The sequence below is a fragment of the Chondrus crispus genome, genomic scaffold, assembly GCF_000350225.1.
Source record: "Chondrus crispus Stackhouse genomic scaffold, scaffold_285, whole genome shotgun sequence".
NCBI lineage: Eukaryota > Rhodophyta > Florideophyceae > Gigartinales > Gigartinaceae > Chondrus > Chondrus crispus.
Genome location: NW_005179167.1, coordinates 32,834 through 55,813, shown reverse-complemented (window position 1 = coordinate 55,813; position 22,980 = coordinate 32,834). Strand labels below are relative to the sequence as shown.

At 49.8% G+C, this 22,980-nt stretch overlaps 5 protein-coding genes; 1 reads left to right on the top strand and 4 right to left on the bottom strand.

Moving 5' to 3' along the window:
- Positions 1 to 9,151: 9,151 nt before the first annotated feature.
- CHC_T00005334001 (hypothetical protein) lies at positions 9,152 to 10,576 on the top strand. The gene has a single exon (XM_005716872.1). It carries the CDS (start codon positions 9,152 to 9,154, stop codon positions 10,574 to 10,576), a length of 1,425 nt encoding a protein of 474 aa, XP_005716929.1.
- A 749-nt stretch (positions 10,577 to 11,325) lies between these two features.
- Positions 11,326 to 13,929, bottom strand: CHC_T00005333001 (hypothetical protein). XM_005716871.1 is given in 2 exon segments: positions 11,326 to 11,550; positions 11,551 to 13,929. The coding sequence occupies 1 exon segment, from the start codon at positions 13,927 to 13,929 to the stop codon at positions 11,551 to 11,553; it is 2,379 nt and encodes a 792-aa protein (XP_005716928.1). The 3' UTR covers positions 11,326 to 11,550.
- A 1,819-nt stretch (positions 13,930 to 15,748) lies between these two features.
- Positions 15,749 to 17,595, bottom strand: CHC_T00005332001 (hypothetical protein). XM_005716870.1 is given in 2 exon segments: positions 15,749 to 15,939; positions 15,940 to 17,595. 1 exon segment carries the CDS (start codon positions 17,593 to 17,595, stop codon positions 15,940 to 15,942), a length of 1,656 nt encoding a protein of 551 aa, XP_005716927.1. The 3' UTR covers positions 15,749 to 15,939.
- Positions 17,596 to 18,910: 1,315 nt separating this feature from the next.
- On the bottom strand, positions 18,911 to 19,591 carry CHC_T00005331001 (hypothetical protein). The gene has a single exon (XM_005716869.1). The coding sequence runs from the start codon at positions 19,589 to 19,591 to the stop codon at positions 18,911 to 18,913; it is 681 nt and encodes a 226-aa protein (XP_005716926.1).
- A 713-nt stretch (positions 19,592 to 20,304) lies between these two features.
- On the bottom strand, positions 20,305 to 22,966 carry CHC_T00005330001 (hypothetical protein). XM_005716868.1 is given in 2 exon segments: positions 20,305 to 20,923; positions 20,924 to 22,966. 1 exon segment carries the CDS (start codon positions 22,964 to 22,966, stop codon positions 20,924 to 20,926), a length of 2,043 nt encoding a protein of 680 aa, XP_005716925.1. The 3' UTR covers positions 20,305 to 20,923.
- Between the last annotated feature and the right edge of the window lie 14 nt (positions 22,967 to 22,980).

Below are 22,980 nucleotides of genomic sequence, written 5' to 3'. Positions count from 1 at the left end.
TGAGATGCTTCGCATGTTCCGCGTGCGTACTCGAGAACACTATAACGTCATCGAGATAGACGAGGCACATTTGCCAGCGAACGCGTGAAAGAATAATATCCAGGGCGCGTTGGAAGGTGGCCGGTGCCCCTTTTAGTCCGAACGGCATCCGAAGGTGGCGAAACGTGCCCATGTGCGTCGTAAAGGTTGTCTTATCCCGGTCCTCCGGAGCGACCGGGATCTGCCAATAACCGGAATTGCAGTCCAACGTCGTAAAGACGGCTGCATCTCCTAACGAGTCGATGCAGTCGTCCATACGCGGCAGCGGATACGAATCCGCTGCTGTCTTCGCGTTGAGACGCTGATAATCTACACAGAACCGAAGAGAGCCGTCTTTCTTCGGTACGAGCACCACCGGGGACGCCCACTCGGTGCTCGCGGGTTCGATAACCCCTGCGTTCAACATCTTGGTGACCTCCTTCGCGACCATTTCGCGCATCGCGCACCCCTTGCGGTAGGGCATCGAGCGTATCGGCTTCGTACCCGGTTCGAGGGCAATGCGGTGCTCCGTGGCCCGGATCGTTCCGAGCGCACCGCTCCACAGACTCGAGTGCTTACGGAGCATCTCAAGTACGTGGCCACGGAGCTGGTCATCCTCGATGTATGACAAGTCAACCTCTTTTTCCCAATCCATCGGTGGATTTTCGGGATCCTTATTCTGTGGGGGTACAGTACCCCCGCCGTCGGGCGGTATGAAGGTGACCGTTCGTCCGTGTCAACCTCTCCGTCACCCGCGGTGGTCTGGTCGTCGGAGTTGGATCGGCCAACTCCTACCTCCCCGACTTGATCGGTCAAGTCAGTCAGGTGTGGCGCGTGCGCGATCCCCTCGGCGACCCTCCGTTCGGGCGTGAGGATCGCAAGGGGGTTGCGCTTCGCGTATCCCACGACGGTGTGCTTCGGAAGCCGCCTCTCCTGTCGCGAGAAGTTCGCGACGATGACGTCGAAGGTCTGATTCGGTAGAACCTCCGCGACGCCATTCGTCAACCTCACTCCATGTCGGTGTTGGAGTGAGGGCTTGGGCTCCAGGAACACGACGCCCTCCCCGCTGTTGTCACACGCACTCGGGCTTGTGACATCGCGGGGATGGTAACCCAGCGGGCGATGCGGATCGCCTGCGGGGCCTCCTCGCGTACATCCGGTCGGCTCGTTTGGCGTCCGCGTCGCCTGGTAGGGGGAGTCGGCTCCCCCTTCCCGTCGACGATGGCTACGGAGCCACCGTGGAGAAGTTTGAGCTTCTGGCCATCGATGTCTATGCTGCGTACGTGGGCATCGATGAACGCGGTCCAAAGTAGGACGGGAACAGCGAGCTGTTCGGCCACTACGAAAGGTGCGCGGAACGTCATGTTCCGCAACCTGACCGCGAGATGGACGACGGCCGTAAGTCGGAGCGGGTTACTGTTCGCGCCAGCCAGTCGGGGTAATGGCGCGTCCCGTATCACGCAACGGGTCCAGTCGGGAGGAAGGTCGGCCTTCCTCACCAAGTTGTACCGCGAACACGTATCGACGGCGATCGTGTGGGGCGTGAACGCGTTGCCTCCGGTGTCCACGGAACCCAAGACGTTGTATATTTTTGACGTCATGAGGCACACGAGGCCATCGACTATCTTAGGCGTGACCTTATCGGTGAGGTCATTCCGTCGGGGCTTTCGCTTTCGGTGTTGACCCCTTTTGCGCTTCTTTGTACGCGTTTCCTGGGACGTCCGCGGCTCGGTGACGCCCCCTCGAGTGCTCGGGTCCATACGCGGAGTACTGTTCGTCGGTGGGCCTTGGCTCACGGAAGCTAGGAGATCGACGGGCTCCTTTCGGTCTTCATTACTTCCCTCGTGTTCGCTCAGCATCACCGGGGTTGACGGTGTCCCGGCGGTGCTCTCCTCCAGCGTCGGGCTTACGGAGGCCTCTACGCTCCCGTTCTCCTGCATTGGCGCCGCAGGAGTTCCCGTGCTCGCTCCCGCAAACAGGGGATGTATTATTGGACAATACCCCCCGTGTCCTTGGCGAGCACGCGGGGTCCGGTCTAGTTCTAGCGTCTTGGTAGAGACGGACTTCGACCAAGGCGACATTCAACTCCGGCAACTCGGGTTACCTTTACTGACTTGGTGGCCAGTGGGCTTAGGTATATATCGCCCCGCCGGAGCCACTACAGTAACTCGCGGCGCTAGACCTTAGATCTAACCTAGTGTCAGCCAAATTAATACTGACTAATTAACTAAATAAAATTAATAATTAAAATAAAAACTGTGCAATTATTCACACGTGTGTCTCCCAATCTCGGACTACAGTATTAACATTCCAACTTAGTTTCTTTTCCCTTCACCCCCTTGTGCAACCCCTTATTGCACTACAGGGTACCTCACTTTTGAAAACAGCATCGTACTGCTGCAAAAGAGCCTCGAGCTTCGGATTGCAATCCCTCTCGCCATCATATCCGTTCATCGTATTCGCTTGGATAGCCTGGAATACTTGAATATCATTCGACTTACTCCTCTTCCGAAGCAACCGTCGAAATTTCTTAACGCGGAGGTTCGTCACTTGTATCTTTGGCACCCTTTCATCGCCAAAGGAATCAACAGGAATTTCATCACCGCCGACTTGCACTAACCGTTGAACGTAATCAATTCTTGGGTTGTGAGAGACATGCCACGGCATTCCGAGTAGAACGTCATATCTTCTGTTGGCTACTACCCAGTTAGATGTGTAGACGTGGGTTCCCAACTTCAACGTTCCACTAATGATGAGTTCCTCAGATTCCTTGGAAGTGTCTTTCTGAGAGTGATTTACACAAGACCGTACCTTTGCAATTTTGAATAACTTCCTGTTATTCCTCAAAAACTGCGTCGATACAACGTTGGTGTTACCATCCGTCGTCCTTGAGTACTTTAACTGCTTTCCATGCAGCCAACCATTCAGTACAATCAACGGCTCTACTGGTATAGGTTCACCAGTAGGGATATAGTCCTCATGACTTACCATTGTATTCGACTCTGGTCTTTCCACTGAAACCGATAATTCTCCGCGTTTTAGGGACTTTACCTCACTTCTCAGATGCCTTACTTCAGACAACGAACTCTTCAATACACTCGACTCAGGTCCATCCTGAGTGTAATTCACAACATCAGTTTCGGATGGACCTACTCGTTTCCCGAGTCAGAGTCTGTTGCAACCTGAGCATTATTCCAAGTGACTTTCTTCGCAGTAATTCTTTTGCTGACGCTCTGATGCTTCCATGGTCTACAGCCTGGTTTGTGGCAAGTAAAGCATGCATTATTTTGGAAGTCTCGCTTCTGCTGCTCACTCATATTGTTGTTTCTGAATTGGCTTCCTCTGTAGTGCTGTTGGCGTTTTTCAATGTTCCCTATCTCCATCGGCTGATAAGTAGGCTTGTTAAAGCCACGCGATTGTCCTCCCCAAGAATTGAACATTCCAGCACCAAACATTGCACTATCAACGCCGAGAGCAACTTGAGCGGCTTGGTCGAAAGAAGTTGGATTCGACTTGAGAACTTCCAGTTTCACTTGTGGCTTCAGCCCGGAGCAATACTTGTCCAGCTTCTCATCTTCAGTGATTCCAGGGATATCTATTACTGTATTTCCAATCTCTGTCAAGTACGCGGTACAGAGGGTCGCTGAGTCAACTTACGAAGCTTATCCCTTGCTCTACGAAGGCTGTCTTGTGGTACGAATTTAGTCCGCAGAGCATTTTCAAACTCTCCCCAGGCATCAGGAACTTGATTACACTGAACCTTGACATGCCACCAGCTAGCACCAGTGTGCCTCAAGAATGTAGATGCAAAGCAGACCTTAGTTATATCATCGAAGGTGACATCAGAGTTGCTAATCTGGATGATATGTAGGTACTGTTTGACTTGGTACAAAAACGTTTCCACAGCAAGTTCATCACGTTTCCCATCAAAGCATTCCGGCTTATTTGGCTTGATCGTAGCCATCTTATTCCAATATCTTCTAAAACTTGATTTCCAATTTCTTCTTCTAGGTCAGAGATTCGTCTCTCGGCAACGGGTCCCCTACCCGGGAAGGAAGCACTTTCTGAAAACTCTTTCCACAGCCTACGCTACGAGGGCGTTGGTAAAAGCTAATCTGTTCGGGATATCCCCACCAATCTACCGAACGTAGACAGCAACGGTGTCCATACCCTATAAGAAAAGCACACGAGCCGACCGATGCCTTGCTTCTCCCCTACCCGCTTCTCGAGATACTAGAGGATACTACTCCGTGAATCCTACCAGACCAAACCCAAAGTCGCGTCACTCGAACCCTTGTCCCAGTCGGTCGACCTACCTAACAGGAAATAGTCGAGAGGATGATATGAGAATACGACGGGTGACTCGGCGCAGAAACAGTTTCGCCACTCTTACTTCTCCCAAGCTCGTTTTATAAGGTTACCGAAGCAAGCATAACAGCCTAATTACCAATGGCTTCAGGTTACCTGGCACTCCCGCCCACAGGTACCTCTAAGTTTGGCGCTATAGCTCAAACAAAGGTCACAGTAATTAAATTTGAGACACGTGGCACTCCAGCCCACACGTGCTCAGGATATCTGGCTCTCCTGCCCACAGATACCCACACAGAGACTATGACTTATCCGGGACTCCTGTGCCCAGAAAGGAAAATCAACACAATTTGTACAGTACCAAAGCTAGAATTCCAAGTTAATTTTTCAAAATTTCCAGAACAATTCCAAAACCAATCATGAACTTGGAGCGCTCAACTCCGTACTGGGCCAGCCCTTGCGATGCTACCAGTGCGATGATCTGCACAGGCTAGTGCGGCTACTGAGGAGCGCCGCTTACAACGGCGCCACCTACTACAATAAACGATGTAGGTTGAACGTAGATAATAGTCTTCTTGAAAATTGTAGGTTGGGTTGAGGTGACGAGTTCCCCAACTCGTCCAACTCAGGTCCACTTTTATAGACTTTCATACCCCCACAAACGGTACTAAAACAAAGGTTACACTAACGTTGCACGAAGGTTACACTAAAATTGCAAGTCATCTACAATAAAACTGCAAGTTTTCTAGAATATTCTGGAACATCTTACTCTAGAAGCTTCTACAACAATCCAGAGTCTTCTGGAACTCTCCAGAGTATCTGACTCTAGAAGTTTCTTGAACAATCGAGATTATATCCACTTGATCCAATTTTCTCTGTCATCTGATCCAATCATCTGATCCATTTCGAATGATCCAATCCACTTTGGATCCATGATCTCATTGTTGCAGACCGAGCCACTTGTTCTTAGAGTTGAAGCGTACGCATCGGAAACGACGACGGGCTATGTATTTGTTTGCAAATTTCCTTTTGTATGGGGCATGGTAGAGCCTTCCAAGGCAATGGCCTTCTTCGAACAACTCCCCGAGACGTGCACAGAGATCTTCGACAATTTTTTCGCGAACTGCTGCTATTCCAGATGGAACTCTTGTGTCATGAGGAAGATCCACACCTTTAAGCTGGACAATGCTGTGCCTTCTATCGTTAAAGAAACCAGGGGAGATATTCACACCGGACAGTGACCAATTCTTAAGTGAGAATGATTTTTTTCGACGGCCTGTGTGTTCTTCAGCATTAATGAGATACTGCCGGCACTGCTAGATACTTCTTTTATCTCACCTGGGAAAGATCGTCTTCAACTGGTGCCGAAGGTTCCGAGGGTCTCTTGCATGTAGTCAACTTGTTGTAAGCGAAGGGATGCGATTCATTGTGGGCAGATCGTTCAATACGCCTTGCCACCGCTGTTTATTTCATGTATCTGATAACGTCAATATCAGGGAGATTGAGATGTTTCGTTTCCGCATAAGCCATAACAATTAGAGATAAGTGTGATTCAACACATTGTTGACGGTACCTCTCTACAACAGAGGCTGATTGAATAGCCCGAGAATCATTACCCTCTCTCATCGTTAAAGTGTGAGCTGCAGCTAAAAGGCAAAACCCGCAACTATAACGATCCGTTTGCTTCTTGAACTTCAGAATGTCCAGGGCGTGGTTCTTTTTGTTGATCTTCCACTGCAGTTGTGGAAAGAGAAATTGAAGATATTCCTTCGCAGTCGCAAGAAGTACCTCTGGAGCTTTCTTTCCGAGGCCATCCCGAAAGAAAAGTTGTGCTTCAGGGATGGATTCATTGATAGAAGACGGCAAGGACATGATGTAGCCCAAATGAATGTTTCCTAGATTGATGGGTAAAAAGATAGAATGAACAGTATTTACTTTGCTACAGAGGACACTGCCAAGATCTTTGCGAAGTGATTATATTAACTGCCGGTTCAATTTTCGTTTGCGATTTCTTTTGCGTAGAGTGTTCTCAGAGCACAATGCAGTGCCCTGATTCGAATTCTCGATTATAACAAACCGCTTTTGTTCAAACTGATCCAAACCGGCATCGAGAAGCACACTGTGTACCTGCATCTGTGGTTGGCAGTACTCAACACAACTGAACACATCATCTTCACAGGATTGTTGCTTCAATTTTCTGTCTATGTAAGAGCGAAGTACAGTGATATCTTCTTTGGTAAAGTTACGTTTGGTACCATCTTTAGCGATAAACCTCATCGATTTTGCTTGTATGAAATTCAAGAACGCATCTGCCTTTGCTTGACGTTCACCCTTCTCCGTAGATAAGTTTCAAACTTCAAATGTAAGTTACATCGCAAAGACAGAGGCAGACATCACGCCCTTCATGTTTCCACAGTCCCTCCAATCCAAACAAGACTGCACCGATATCCCTGAGCGCTTTTGATGGTGTTACCTCCTACAAGATGGCAGTCGCCAAACCTCGTCGGCAACACCAAGCGGCTCCCGCACCAAACTTTCGAGTCACTACAGTTCCGACACCTTGACTTGAGCGATGCGATGCCCCGCTCCAGCGTGAGACCAGTCTCAACGCTGCGTAACGCACTTCTTATTGCATGCGAAAGGCGTGGGGGCGCGAGACAAATAAACAGCGAAAAGGCGCAGAAGATTAAGACGCAGGAAGGAAGAGTAGTTGGGAGGATGCGGGAGTTGGCATGAAAGATAAGTGCAAGACTAGAAGCGGGGAGTCGAGAAGCATATGAGAACACAGCGTAATGGGGGCCCGGGATGGAGGAGGGATGTCCTGTCGATTTTATGTGAGGCCGGCCTATTTCCGACCTAGTGATCTCGCTACAAGCCAGCTTGTAGCGAGATCACTAGGTCGGAAACATATGTTGTGTAATGGTGAGAAATAATGGATCTCAAATATTTGGTAGGAAATTGGAGGAAATTGGATCCACTACTTTGGTAAAACATTTCGTTGTGAAACTAAGGTTGAAAGCCGATTCCTCAGTTATCTAACTAACGTAACATGGCTTCTTGCCATAAAGAGGCGAAGAAGAAAGCAGAATGCTGCATTTTATTTCGATATACTACCATGTAAGTGAGCGATGTGTTTCTGCTTCCCTTTCCTTCTTCGACGTTCATGCAATTGGGACCTGGACAGTTTGCCAGTTTCTTGTTTTTCTTCTCAGCATGCCTTGCTCTTATTCTCCCTCTTCGGTTCGTTGCTCATCGTCCTGTTCGTCTGGCTAGCTCTAAAATTCCTTTTTGTAGTTCCTTATTTTCTTCATCCCGTAAATATTGCGCGGTAATCAAAAGGCGGCCGTAGACAAGGCGCTCAATTCGCTCCTTGTGCTGCGCACTCATCCGTGCTGCAATCGTTCTCAGTTCCTCTCCTTTCTCCGGGCTTTCCTCCGAAAGACACTCAGTCTACAACTCGAATGTGTAGTGGTATACATTGTCGTGGTTGGCACTCTCAGATGGACTCTCCATATCGCAAACATTGCTTTCCATTACATAGTCCGGCTCAGGCCAAACTTCCTCTTCCCTCCATTCATGCGTGCGACCCGCTGTTCTCGGTCGTTCAATCTCATCCTCGACCGCAGCATAGTGACTCCCACCCACCCTGCTTTCATTTTCTCTCCGTATCTTTTCCATGCGACTCGAGAAGTCTTTGGAGAATTCCATCAGAGTCTCTAGAGTGCTGAACTAATTGCGCCCCTCCACCTTCCCTTTGTAGTATACGTACGAAATGAATGCTTCACGACCCTTTAAAACGAACTTTCCGAACACAGCCTCCTCACATAGAGCAGCATGCCTTGCTCATGTCACTGCAGCTACTAGAGTAGTCGTCGGAGTCCCCTACTCAGCGTGAGATCAATCTCAGTCACTTTGTGACGGTAGATCCGTGGGGGACTCGATAATAGAGGCAGAACAGTGGAAGGCGAAAGGTTGCGATGGCCAAAGCGTGTTGTGTGTCGGTGGGAGGGCGACAGAATGTGCGGGGTGCCGGAAGGTTGGAGAGCGACAGGTTGCGCGGGGTTCCGGATGGTGCGATTGCGACAGGCTGTGCGGGGTGCCGGAGAGTGAGATAGAGAGTGGGAGGGTTAAGAGAGGAAACGCGGCAATTAGGAGTGCCGACGACAGCAAAATTTCTTTCTAAATATGTATGTTTTTTTGCCGATGACGGCAACATTTCGAAATATTTATGGTTTTCAGAGGTTTTCTCTTTATAGTTTACCTTGCGCAGAGATCCCTACGTCCCAGAATCTCAAAGGTGGCGGGCGTCGGAACTGATAAAGTTCACTGTATCACAAGAGTTCATATTCACTGCATCGCAAGAGTTCACCGCATCGGGGGTGTCACTGTACCGAGAATTTACTCTGTAGCGACGCACTGGTTGTGTTGCGCACTCTTTAGAGCGCTGTATGGCTAAAAATGTGCGCTCTGGTTGCCTTGCTCTAAGTGTTGCGCAATGCAAAAATTGCAAGAAAATTTGCCTTTCAGAAATGCGCTTGTGCGAAATTACAAATGCTGAAAATATTCACATTTCTATTTCTGAAAAGCTTGTTGCATAAACCCACAAACCACTGTGCAAATAATGGTCCGTGGCTTGAAGAGGTCTACTGGGGTGTGTAAGATATGACGAACACGTGTATGTGGTTCGACATTACAGTCGTACGAGTGTGCTCCCTACACCTGTGGACACGTGGGGAGATGTGCGAGTGATTCAAGGAGAGGGTGCGGTTGAATTGCGCCCGTGGCGACGTGGCGAGTTGTGTGTGGAGTTGTGAGCTCAACCGACATGGGAAATTATACAAAAAAAGAAGAAAATAGCAGCCATGTCAAACTGCTAGCGCTGACGTTCAACTGGCCCGTCGCTGTTGGCCTGCTGGCGCTTTCGCTTCGCCAACCGCCCTCGCGCATTGCTTTTGCGGGTCTTCGGACCATACCCCCCGCCCCTCTCCCGCCCTTCCGCCCTCCCACCCCTACCGCCCACCTTTTTCGCCCTTCCCCACACTCACGCACCCCTCCCCAACCCTTTTCACTCCGTATCCGTTTATGTCCTCTTTTCAATCCATCTCAACTTTCAAAATTTCCCCCTATCATCATCCCCTTCCTGCCCCACTCTCGCGCCCCTCTACCCTCGTCTTCATCTTCCCTTTCCTCATTACGATCCCCTTGGCAGTGGTCGCAACGTCGTTGTAACATGGGTGCTCGTCCAACGCGCTACGCTCCGGCGGCGGTCACCGCGGGCCGTTCGCGCGTCTGGTGCCGAGGCCTATGTATGACTGGTCCTGACTATCGCGGAACTATCCTCACCCTTATCCTTGCCGTGGCCATTTTCTCCGCCGAATCCGCCGTTTCGTTCCCATGGCTTCTTTCCAATCGCACGCTCGTTGGCGTCATTCTACTCGTTGCCCTTATTGTTTCGTTCATTATTACTGTCGTTGCTGCCTATCTTGCGTCTACAACGGACCCAGGTATTATCCCTCGCGCGAACACTGTACCACCATCCTTCGCCGCTTTTCCCACCGTACGGGAGCGAAGACTAATCTTCCGAGGCAGGCCCATTACCGTCAAATTTTGTGACACATGTAGAGTATGGCGCCCTCCAAGAACAAGTCATTGCGCAACTTGCAACAATTGCGTTCGGAGGTTTGATCATCATTGCCCTTGGCTGGGCAATGATGTTGGCTTGCGGAACTATAGATCTTACTTCACCTTTGTATCTGTCGGCACAGTGGCTGCCACTATAGCTATTGCTACTTCCGTTCTCACGATTCACTGGTCAACTGCAAACTTTCGACAGCAGTTCCCTGATGATAGCTACGCTTCCTCGCTGCGCCGCGCTCTCTCCGGCCCCATTGCCGTCAACCTCGCTATCGTCTTACTCTCCACTCTCGCTCTTCTCTTTACTGGTGGCCTTACTGGCTTTCATCTGTATCTTATGGCAAACAATGTTACGACAGCTGAGTCGTTTAAAAAGCGTAATCGAAATGCGGCCCATCCCGAAGACGATTTGCGAGGATGCTGGTCCGTGCTGTATTTGCAATGCACCCGACGGCAAGCAAGCGCTGTCACTGACGGTTTTCTCGGCCCAGCATATCCGGAGGAAGATGAAATATTGGCTCTCGTCGATGCACAAGTTGAAGAAGAACGCGTTGCCCAGATGGAAGTTGGTAGACCTGGAATAATTGTCTCTCCCCCACAAGTAGCGCAAATCTAGAAGCCGTGCAGTGCGCTACGCAGGAAGCTTGATGGGGGATTTTGAAAACGGCTAGTCGCGGGATGTGGGCGATTTCGGAAACCGCTCGAATCTGATCATTAATACGGCCTCCTTGGCACTCTTTGCACTGCTCGTCTTGCGGGTGGTGTCACCCCGAGCATTTTCGTTACAAGTTTTGCGTCGAGATAGATCCGAGGGTGCTTTGAATGTTTTCCAATGCGTTCAAAACTCGGTTTCTGGTGTACACTAGTGGTTGTAGCACAGTGCCCATATGAAAAAGGCAATTGGTGCAGGTACCTTGCCCGGGACGAATCCTGCATGGTAAAATATTTGGTTATCTGTGTAACAGCAAGACTAAGTAATGATTACGTGACTGTAGCAGAACACTTGATATTAGATGAGTCGCGCTTTAATTCAAAAGCTGCGAATCATCTGCGACACGCTGTGTCTTTAGAAGCAAGCGGGGTAATGTCTTCCGATCAACTACATCTTCATCGACATTCAGGTTTTCACTGCGAACAATGGTTTTCGCAGTATAATGCGCTTGGTGCACACATTTCAGTTGGAAGATGCACTCCTGCAGAAATTGAAATTAAGCATGCTACCAGCCATCCGCCAAACGTAACTACCGCTTATAGTTAGTTGGACGAAGACCGGTGGTGATTGCGTCTGCCGCTCGAGAGGGCATTGGAGTTAATACTTCCTTTCAATATTTAAATGCGTAAATCTTATTGAGGTGCAATAATTGATTTGACAACGTTCAAAACGTAGCTGGTGCTCACCAGCAAGATGTTGCTGAAGCTCAGTAGTTTTTCAATTCTCTGTATGTTCTAACTGAATGTAGCACTATAATTACATTTTGCTCTTTTCGAAGCCTCTAACTATCGTGTACATGATAGCGTGTCTTCTTCTTTCGCGAAGCCGACAATCACTTTGAGACTTCACTTTGAGACTTCACAAGGAAAGCTCAGGGACTACGAGGTGTCAAAGTCCGTCTCGCTTGGTGTCGGCGAGGCTGCAAGATCGACATTGCCTGGCTGCGGAGGGTCTGATACTGTCATTCTATGTCTCTCAAAAGCGACATCTGCATTACCACCAGTCATTCTGCTCCTAGTCAACCTTTTTCGTACGATCTCAGCAGCAACGATGTTTTCTGTATCAGCTCGAACTACGTTTCTCGGTCTTTCAAAAGTAAAAGGATCATCCGTAATTCCAGGTCCGCATAAACTATTGATATGGCCCTGAGTGGGCTGCCGTGGCGCAGAAGAACCATAAGCATCTGTCTCGTTGTTGGTTGCCTCTGAGTCACCTAGTTCTTGCCTGAGTTCATCTATATCGCCATTGATAGCTACCGTGACTCTGCTTCCAGCATGTGATTCACATGAATCTATTGCGACGGTAAGGGCCTCATCTTCCACCCAGCCAGCTCCTGTTTTCTCCTGCTCAACTAGATCTGCGACGCCGCTCAAATTATCAAGATCATGAGGATCAGGAAGAGCTTCGAAACTGGGATGCTGAAAAGTTGATACGAGGCCAGGCTCGATTTCATCACACCCGTGTTTTCGGCCCTCAAGCTCTTCAATGCGGTCTTGGGTTTCAAGGACAGATCCGTGCTCAAGAACGCGATCAAAACTTTTGTTGCAGTGCAACACAAAGAGAACTGCCAGCACACTTGGAACGATAATTAACGCGCTCTGGGCAGCGCTCTTGTTCAAACCAAAGACTCCAATCATTGTCAAAAGATGTAAAAACAGACCAAGCCATATAGAATACAAAGAACCACCAAACATCCGCCCACCGGCTTCATAGTCATTGTACGTGGTGAAACACACATTGTACTTAAAGACAATGTAGCTGATTCCGAAGTAACCCACGCAGCAAAAAACGATAAAGGGTTGAATCGTGCAGTATATTAACCCGAGTAGAGAAACAAGCTGACCCATTGCGTAAAACCCCACGTAGTCCATAGATGAATCTCCTACGTCTGCTTCTTCTCGTTGTCGTTTTGTCTTTGCGATAAATCGCAACTTACTCCACCTTTTTCCTACTCGTACGAGCTGCAGCAATTCCCTGGGTGTTTCTGTGAGAGCAGCCAAGACAATGAAATTCATCATGAATGCCGCTTGCTTGGGAATGTTGCGCGCGAGAATCTCAACTGTCGATGTTGGCTTGTCAAGGATAACAGCCAGTTCATCCAGAAATGTACCAGCAAATGCGACAAAAAGAAAATTAGAAAACGTGATGAACACAAAATACCAATCACGAACAAGGCCGTCTTTCTGGGCATGGGATACAATGCGCGAAATTGAGACGAAGAAATGCAGAATGTTGGGAACAATCGCTAGAAAGACCGTCAGGATCACGGTAGGCAGCCACGACTCAATGAAACCGACGGCAAGCGGAGACCACTCCTTCATTTGGTCAAAAAAGAGAAACGGTTTCTCTCCACCGATCTCAAGCTGAGCAAGCTTGGATAAATTGACAAGTCCCATGATAGCAGTAACTGGAACGATCCAGAACAAGGTGAGGGAAACACAGAGTAATGCAGTTACGCACTGTCGCACATACACGGTCCAGCTTGAAATACCCAGGGCTGACCAGTTAATGGCAGTTGGCTCAGGGGCACGTGATACTCTCCATTCATCCTCCTTGCGAGAAAAATTGGTTTGCGCCGCAATAGCAGCTACTTGCCTACTCTTAAACACGACTATTGCCGACTGGGTCTCTGGGAACTGTCCTTCGTCGGACTTTATGAGATGAGCCGAAACGTGTGCCCAATAGCGAACCTGCTGTTCTCTCCAATACTCAATGGCCTGAGTGGGGTCCCGTGGAGGTCCGCAAAGAAATTTCGGCAAACGTCGCGGGGTTTCGTCATGTGAAAAAGTACCAGAAGCAGATTCCACGGAATGGGGTTTACGGGTATAGGGGTTGTTTGTAGGATTCCATGCATTTTCCTTTTTCTTGCTTTTCTTCTTGCTTGATTTCAAATTCGCTTCATGCAAGCGAAGCTCTGCGACCTCTCGTTTGGCGACGGCGTTCCAAAACTTTTTCTTGTCCCTTTCCAAACGGCTAGCGTCGTGAATGAGAAAGACTCCAGCAACTTGATCTGGTAAGAGGCGGTTCCAATATCGGTGGATGATTTTTTCGGAGCAATGGACTAGCGGAACATCTTGGATGAGTATAGCATAATTTGATGGGTTGGGAGCTGCTCTGTACCTTCTTCGATCGCGGCAGTATAGAGAAAAGTGATAGATGATATGAAAGCAGACAAAGACGGCAATGCCGTACTCGACGACGAGAAGTAGCCAAAATCGCCAGGAATCTGTGCGTGGGACGTTGGATAGGGCAAACATGTTCAGGCCAAGGGTTCTCGAAGGGTTATCCTGAGGTAAATCCTTATTGGAAGCTGTGTAAAAGATTGGAAGCAGAAGAAGTGAAGGAAGCGAGAGGGCGGAGAAAAGGGCAAGCATGAAGCGATGATACCTGAGAAACAATGCAGCATCGAGGCCGTGTGTGTCTGCAATAGTTTCCAGGTCAATGCGCATGGTGGGGATGAACCACCCAAATGGGCGATGTGAAGGGGCTGGGGGGGAGTAGACGCGTTTTCCTGTGTAGTTGAGCTTGTCTCGTTGATGATGCATTTTGCGGCGGGTTTCAAAAATAGACGGGATACGACGGCGCAACGGGTCAAAAAAAATGAGACAGAAGAGAGTTGCAGGGATACCGAGGACGAGATTGATGTATAAACCGGTGGTCTGACTGTCGGCGTCCGCTGAGAGCGGATCGGCCGGGTCGGCCATCAAGAGTGCGGCCGGAATGGTAGGGGAAGTAGAATAGAAACTGCGGGGTAGTCTGTGCGAAGTGGGTGGGTGACCGAAGTGTACAGCCAAGGGTGCGAAGGTGAGGGGAGGGAAGTTTTGAGAGAAACGGTTTGGGGGTTGTTTGAGTGATGGACGACCATGTCGTACAGGTGATTGAGATAAAGGGGGCCGGTATGGAGAACGTAAGGGTGCTACAAGCAACACAGGGGGGGGGAAGGTGCTATTCGTTTGGATGCAACGGATCTAAGCGCCACGGCTTGCTGGACCTGCCTTATGGATATGGACACAACCATTCATATCATCCCACATAGCCTATAAAGCTTTATGTACTGGATGGGATTTCTCCTCCGTATCATACCTGAATGGCTGGTACAGTGCGCACACGTGTACCAATCGGATTGCATCCGTTGATCACTTGTGCAATAAACATGAATACAGTAAACTTTACAGTGCCGTGGTACAGTACCAAGGGTACAAGTAAAGTTACTGTCCCTGCGTTGCTGCATTATTGACAAAACACATCATGACCTCAACGACTTCTGTACTCTGCACAGTACATTCATTGGTTTACTCGAAGGGGACGCGCGCGGTCCTAGTGTCTAGACGACAAGCGATTTGCCTCATACGAGGCCTACTTTTTTTTGCAAAAAAAAAATATTAAATCGAAACTTTAAAAAGTCATTTTGGACACCATTTCTTTAACGTACATGCCCTCGGCAAAGACTAAGAATCTAGTGTCTAGGTGACAAATGGCCTCATATGAGGTCACTTTTCAACTTAATTTTCTCGACTTGTGCTAGCTGAACAAAATGGAAAAAGATACTCTCGCCACCGCAGTTGACTTCTGCGCTGTGGAAGGGTGGAGCTTGGTGAGATCTGCATGTCCTTTCCAGGCTTTTTGAGAATACCTAAAGAAGAAGCTTTTTTAAAGAACATCAAAACGTTTTTGTTGATATCTTCGAAACCAAAACGCCTGTTTAAAATATCATCCGATTGTTGAAACTATATTAGATTCTTAGTATTTCTGTGTATTCATAACTGCTATCCCGATGTTTTGCAGGAAGCTATTGCCGAGGGAATATTGGTTAAAGAAATGGTGTCTAAACTGATTTTATAAAATTTCGATTTAATGTATACTTTTTTGCAAAAAAAAACCCGCCTCATATGAGGCCAAGCCTGACCTCATATGAGGCAAATTGCCGGTCGTCTAGACACTAGTGAAGTTTCAATATCCGGTTGACATTCCAAACAGCCGTTTTGGTTACGAAGACATCAACACATAACGTTTCGAGGTTGGTCAAAATGGCTTCTTAGTTAGGCATTCTAAAAATGGCTGGAAAAGACGTGCACATTTCACCAAACTCTACCCTTACGCAACGCAGAAGTCAACTGCGGTGGCGAGAGCATCTTTTTCTTCCCTTTTCTTTCTTGTTGAGCAAGACTAAGGCGAGAAAAATAAGTTGAAAAGTAGCCTCATATGAGGCCACTTGTCGTCTAGACACTAGCAAAGAAACTATCTCTGTAGTCCCGTACTTTGCACTTTCAACGGCCCCGCAAACGCCTTTCTTTTGCCCATTGCTCCGCCTCGTCAAACTCTGGGATCATGCAGTCCACTACCTTCGCCTTCGGCCTATTGTGTCTACCCCTTTGGTCATCCACCCATACACCAAAGCTCGATGGTAACGCGTACACAAATGCATCACTAAAATACATCACCCCTGCATCCACTACTGCCGAAATCCCCATCACATCTTGTTTCACGTCATATTTGTCCGGTTCAAACCTTGCCAGGTCCGGCAGCTCTCGCTTAAAATAACTGACGCTTGTGTTCAGCATCGCCTCAATCTCGGGCGAGCCAATGTCCCCACCTTTCCAACCAGAGTTCAGCATGTCAGACGCTAGGAAGAACCCCACATTCTCCCCCATCTCAGCGGCTTGTGTTTTCGCCTCCTTCACCAGACTCTCCGTGCACGTCGTCAACCATCCCTCAAACCGTTCAACCGCTTCGTTGCTATTCGTGAAAACTGCATGCCTGCGCAACAGAGCAGATGCCTTACCCGTCCGAAACTGAACCCCTACGTATTTTTTCCCTCCGAGCGACTCGCGCGCGACGCGTTTCGCCAACTCTTGTTGCTTTTTCCCAGTGAGGATAGAAGGATATTTGTTCTTGATGAGCTTCTGTCGATTTGGTGTCGGCTCAATACCGCTGAATAAATGCTTTCGGTAGTTGATAAACATGATGGAAATGCACTCTTTGCACTCTCGCTTCAGCGGACGCGTTCCAGCTTTGACAAAAGCGAAAAGGTCTTCGAAAAGCGATACGCTGGCCTGTTTTTTTATAGAGCCTTTGCGTGTGGTATGAAATGGGTTGAGACACAAAAGACGCTGCACTTGAAAAGCAGGAACGATGGCCCTTCCATAGCGGCTCTTTTCCCACTTCCACTGCAGTTGATCAAAAATGTCATCGCACCAGTAAAAGCTCCTCCCGCGGTGCACGTGCTCTTCTTCATCCCACGGCACCCAGACGGCGGCTTGAACGACAAAGGTGTCCTGTGATTCGTTTGTGACTCTAACGCGCTGTCTGAGGGTGTCATGTGTGATGAGGCGGTGCTCCTTGAAGAAAGGGGAGAGATCAAAATAGACGCTGGCCGGCTGAGGGGAGAGGCCCTGTTGTTGGAAGAGTTCTGGGAGAGCAAACTCATTGATGGCGTGGGATTCGTATATGAAGGGCTCGACAATGGTAAAATTGCGCTCAATGGAATGGAGAAGAAGGGCGGCAAGGGCGTTCTGCATGTTGACCATGCGCTCCCACATGTCTGTAAAGAGCAGGAGGCGGGTGGCAGGATCAGGAAGAGGAAGGGAGGGGTGAGAGGCAGAAGAGGCGTTAGGAGTTATGTGTTTAGTTTCGGAGGTGGAATGTTGTTGGTGTTTTGGTTCTTGGTGGTTTTCAGAGGGGGGTCCAGTGGGATGTTTGTGTTTTGGGGAGTAGAGCCATGGGCCGGAGATGGAGGGGAAGGGTGCATTGCGGGCGTGGAGGAAAGCAACGAATGCAAGGATGATGGCGACAAGGAGGGCCAGAAGGGGGACCGGGATGATGACGCGGGAGACGGGGTGGGCGAAGCGTGGGCGATGTACCGAGGGGTGCGAATGGAGATGGCGCTTAGCGTCGGATGGGGAGTTGGGGGGGGAAACTTTCATGGGGCTGACCATGATGAGGCGGGCTTGGAGGGAGAGTGTGTATTGTGTCGAGGAAGAGAAATTTGGAGGAGGGGATTGCGTGCATGGCGGCGGGACTTGTAATGGAGAGGGAAAAGGAGCGACGCGGGGACGGGAGGATCTGGGAAAGCCGGGTTGAGGTCGGGCAAGGATGCATTTGAGCGCGAGGTGGGATGAGGCTGGTTGAATTAGAAAAAAACAGGGGCAGAGACGGTGGGGCCTGGAGGGGGAAGCGGGGGGGAAGGGTAAGCCTACGACGATAGGGGGCAGTAAACAACGCGATTGCAATACATGCCGTGCCCCAATGATACTGTAGTGCGGTGGTGTAGGGTCGATCCGTAGGGGTGGTGCAAAGTGCTGTTCTGTTAATAAAGTGCCCCCACCTGCACTTGTTCGCCGAACGAGTTTGTGTTTTTTTTTCTCGAAAATAATTGGTGATGTGAACTTCGTGGAGGAAAATCTGCGGAAGCGTTTGTTGCAAGTTGCCCATTGATTGGATCACTAGTAGATTTCTGGTTCAATACTGTATGTACGTACTGTAGATATCAGCTAGATATTACATTACTTGAAAATGTCTTGAGAGGTGCACATGGCGCGGTGACCTGAAGGACGAGATTATACCAGAAACGGTAGAAGTGACTTGTGAAACCGGTGGGTGTGTGACCCGGTTCTAACTCAAGAGAAACCCCCAGTGTGACGCGTCTCAACTTTTTCTGATGTTTTCCATCCTGCCTCGTAAAAGCAATATTGTGTAAATTATCCCTTCCTCGTCTTGCTTGCCCTCTATTAAACATTTAATTTTACCCGTTTACGCCGCTCCTGAGGAGCGGCGTAAACGGGTAAAATTAAATGTTTTTACTGCCTGAGTCCAGACCGTACCGTGTCATCTCACGGCGGTATCTGTGCCCCAATAAGCTCGTCCCGCTTGGCGCTTACACGCGATGCGGAGCACTTGCCTGCTGAGGTACTTGCCTGCTGAGGTATCATGAATGACACTTGCATCACCCTTCTCGTTTGCTGAGACAACTTCCTATTTCCGTCGTCTGCCACAGCTTTACAATACCCTTGGTACCGTACGGTACAATATCCTACAATAGGCCTGACAAATATCCGTCAGATCGCCTCGCCCATCGTGGTTGTTCAGACCAGTTATGCAATCTCACCTTTGTCGAACCCAGTACGCGACATCGACAGATAAGATCAATCGTCCAATATTTACTGCTCTTCAATCATCACACGAAAAGTCTACGGCATATACGCAAACATTTGCAAACATGGCCTACAGGACATCGCCCTTCTATTTCTTCACACCAGTCACCGAAATTTCTTTTCCATACGCCTTAGCCCCCCTGTTAATCTCCCCCACCATAAATTTCGCAAGATCCTCGCGATCAATATGTACCGTCGGCGGTTTGCTGTGCTTCTCAAATGTCGTCGTGTGCCCGGTCGCTTTCCCATCCGTCAGCCCCGTCGGCCTGACAATCAGCATCCTACTCTTATCCCCAATCCTCTGCTTAAACACCCGTTCTTGCTCAGTATGATCCTTCATTACATGCCTGAGCACGTACGCCACCACCATCCCGATACCGAAGCCGATGTCGATCTTGGTACCACCCGCCCCTGTGCTCGACACGACCATCACCTTGACGTGGTCCAAGTCTTGCCCGGGCTCGATCACGTCCATCAGCGCCTTGGCCGTGGCCTCGCGCACGTCCGTCGGCGCCGTGCTTGTGCCCTCGCCGATGCACATGATCGCCACTGACGCCTTCGTCGACACCAGCGCGCGCCGCACGTCGCTAGAGGACCGCGCGTCGCCGCGAACGATAGAGGCGCAAGATGACGCGTCACTCGCAGATAACTTGGACGGTGTGCGGCAGAAAGCGTGCAGAGTCACACCGCTTGACGAGGAGGCCGCCCGGATCAGCTGGCGCCCGAGGCTGCCGGTGGCGCCGATGAGGAGAACTTGTTGGGAAGTCATTTGTAGTTCCTTTTTCGATTGAGGTGAGTGTGAATGTTTGTTGAGTTGTTGATGGAGATGAGGTGAGGATGGAGTGTCAAGTCAGGAGCGGGAAAGGCAGGGCGGTGGTTATATATGGCCATGACATTGATGTGGGTGTTGAGTCCGAACTCGGGCAGCTCACCGGTAAAGATGGGATGTAATGGGATGAGGGGTGTTGTTGTTTGGGAATGGTATGGATGTTGAAGTTTCGAAGAGTCGGAGGGGATAGAGGGTAGTAGGGGAAGGATACATGCAGAGTTTGTGCGGATGGCCGGGAAAACATGGGATGGCACGCAGGCGGTGCTGTACCCTTCGGTGCTGTACCCTTAAGGGTACAGCTCATTTGATCTGAAGAAATCTCGCGAGTCCAGTCGCACAAATAGCCATTGAAATAAAAAGAAAAAACGCGAGTACAGTGCTGTAAATTATTGAAAAAGACGTGAAGTCGAGTAATTTTTATTGTACTACTTGTACCCTTCGAAGGGTATATCTTCATACATTGCCTTAACTCAAAACATCCTGACCAATCACATCCGCCTCTGCAAACTCAGCCTCCATCTCCTCCATCTCCTCCATCTCCTGCCATCCCACCCAGTCCCCTGCCTCTCCTGAATTGCTCCAGGCCGACGTCCTTTTATAAAAATCCGTCTCCACGTCACCAGCAACAGCATTACCTTGAGACTAGCAAATACTCATGCATTTCCTCTACCATGACGCATGTACGTGCTTACTTTATTGCCCCGTTTCGCTAATCATTGTCAGTTTCTACTTCTTCGTGGAGAGTACGTTTAAGCTTTAGCATTCATTGATGCCCTGAGAAGTTTGAATAAACAAACCTCAATCCACTACGTCTCATCCACACCTCTTTCTACTCTACTGATTGCAAGCGTGCACCTCAACCGCTGTCCTGTAAAGGGGAACCACAACCATTTCTCTGTACATATCATCTACTTCTGGTCTTGCGCATGGAATCCTTGAAAATCCACATCTCTTATTCCACTCTCATACCACCCCTGTCGATACTTTGACGTCCTCCCACTGTTTCTGTACAATGTCGCAATTGCAAGCGAGTTGCCTCCCGCAATGCTTCCCATCTTAAATCTTGGCCTCACTCTTCAGTGCCCTCTCTGTTCAAAGCCATGCCACCATGGGACTCGTGTTCGAGTTCAAGTCCTCATCTTCAGTCCGCGGAATCTTCAGCTATAGTGCCTATTGCCCCAGCTCCCGCTGGGTCATCCGTCAAGATCGAATTCTCAACATATGATGTGCTAATTTCACTTTCGGAGATCTCTGACACGTCCTCTGATGCTACTATTGTACATCTTCCAAATATCCACTTTCACTTCCAACAGCAACAGTCATCGGTACACCCCCACCCGCATCATTGCCAGTATCATCATCGTCATCTCCGCTACCATTGTCGCCCTCTTGCTCCTCGTTCGGAGAGGTGACAATTGATTCTTCTGGTATGGATTGAACAGAACTCTCGGCGTCCTCACCTGCCGGCAGAGAATCCTGCAACTCGTCGTTGGGAGCGTCATTGACGTTCTCTTCGTGGTGCGAGGAGTCCTCGCTGCTGACTTCGCTCGCCTCAACGTTACCACCACCATCCACGTTCGATTCTCCGCTCTGTCCGTTCGTCTGGTTCGGTACGGAGCTGTCATCGCTTCCTACACTGGCGATGGAACCTTCGGGAGAAAGCGGATCTGCGTAAATGAGCTCCGATATTTCTGATTTGCGAACGTACTGCAGCATGTAAGCGTTACAGTCTCGCTCGCCGCCCACGCCAAAGTTTCCTTCGGTCACGTCTCGTTGACAAGACGGTGTGACTTTGGCCCCGTCAAACTTGAGCCATTTTGGAGCTCTTGCCGCTTCGTCTTCCCCGTTCTGCTCGTCCCTGTCCTCGCCTTTGTCCTCGCCCTTGGCTTCGTCCTTGGCTTCGTCCTTGGCCCCGTCCTTGGCCTCGTCCTTATCCTCGTCCTTATCCTCGTTCATGTCCCCGTCCTCCGGCGCCTCCCCCAAGCCTGAACAAACATAGGCATAGTACGACCCACTAGAAGTTTCCAGGTCGTCCTCAAACGCAATGACAGCATGCAGGACGAAGATATCAGAACCATCCGAATCTGGGACGAGATAGTTGAGGTCAATTTCACTGTCATAGGCGAAGCGGTCGTTAATCTTCATGACATTTGCTCGTGAGAAATCGTATCTCCATCGACGTAGAAAGAACTGGAGAATGGAAGGGAGCTTTATGATGGTTGTCCGCTTTGTAGCCTCCTGAAGCTGTTCGAACCCGTCGGCGCGATATTTGTTTTCACCCGACAAGACTTCTACGGCCATGTAGTCGTTTAATGACTCGTATATATCAGCGCACCCCCTGACGTTGAGCCACAAATCGCAAAACGTTTCGTTGGTGACGCTGCGACAATTGACATTGAGACATTCGACAGTATTCTCGAGGCGGCCCTCGAATAAACGAGCTAGCTTTGTCGTGGTTTCAATGGCGGCGGGGCCCATCTCGGCCACGACAGTACGAAAGAGACAGACCTTGATATCAAGGACATCAAAGGGCGTGTCGTGTGCACCATACTGCCAGCCCATGGCGCGGGGAATATCAAGCAACTTGCGGGGTCTCTTAGCGCACTCCATAGACGCAAAGACTGTCCTGAGGGCGTGTGTGGCGCTGCAGGCGCGGTCGTCCGGGACGGCAAGGACCTCCTTAGGGATATGATAGACGGCGGTTCTCAAGGCGCCGATAGCAAAGAGACAGTGCAAGGTGGCGTTGAGATAGCCCAAGCCGTGGGCGCTAAGGAGGCCGACGCGACCGGTTTTCTTCTTTGAGTTCCAGGCGGCACAGGACTCTTGGTAGCGCAAGGAGTTTTCAATGGGGATGCAGTCCTCGCGCAGGGTAAGGTCAACCATAATGGTAAAGTTGTGGTAGGGGTCGAGATACTGCGGATCGAGGGTGGCTGGGAGGGGAGCAAACTCAAGAAAGCCCCAATCGGCGACGCAGTCTGTAAACTCGTGGGAGGTGTCCTTGTAGACGCCACTTGTTTCGTTGCAGAAGAAGGAGTCGAGGCTGGCGGTGGAGTGATTTGAGGTGGGGAATGATGAGTCTTGGTCTTCGAGAAAGTTTGCAATGTCAGAAGTGCGATCCAGACGCTCGACGAGCATCTTGGCCTTTATGAGATGAAGACCAAAATCTGCCTTGCGACGCCAACGGGTTTCGTCGGACGAGGTGGAGCTGGAGGCGTCGTTGCTGGGAGTGGAGGAGGTGTCAATCTTAGGACGTTCGGGGTCCTTGTTTTCCGGGGGAGGATTGACGGGGCCGCCGCAGTCGAGATAGACGGACATGTATTCAATTCCTG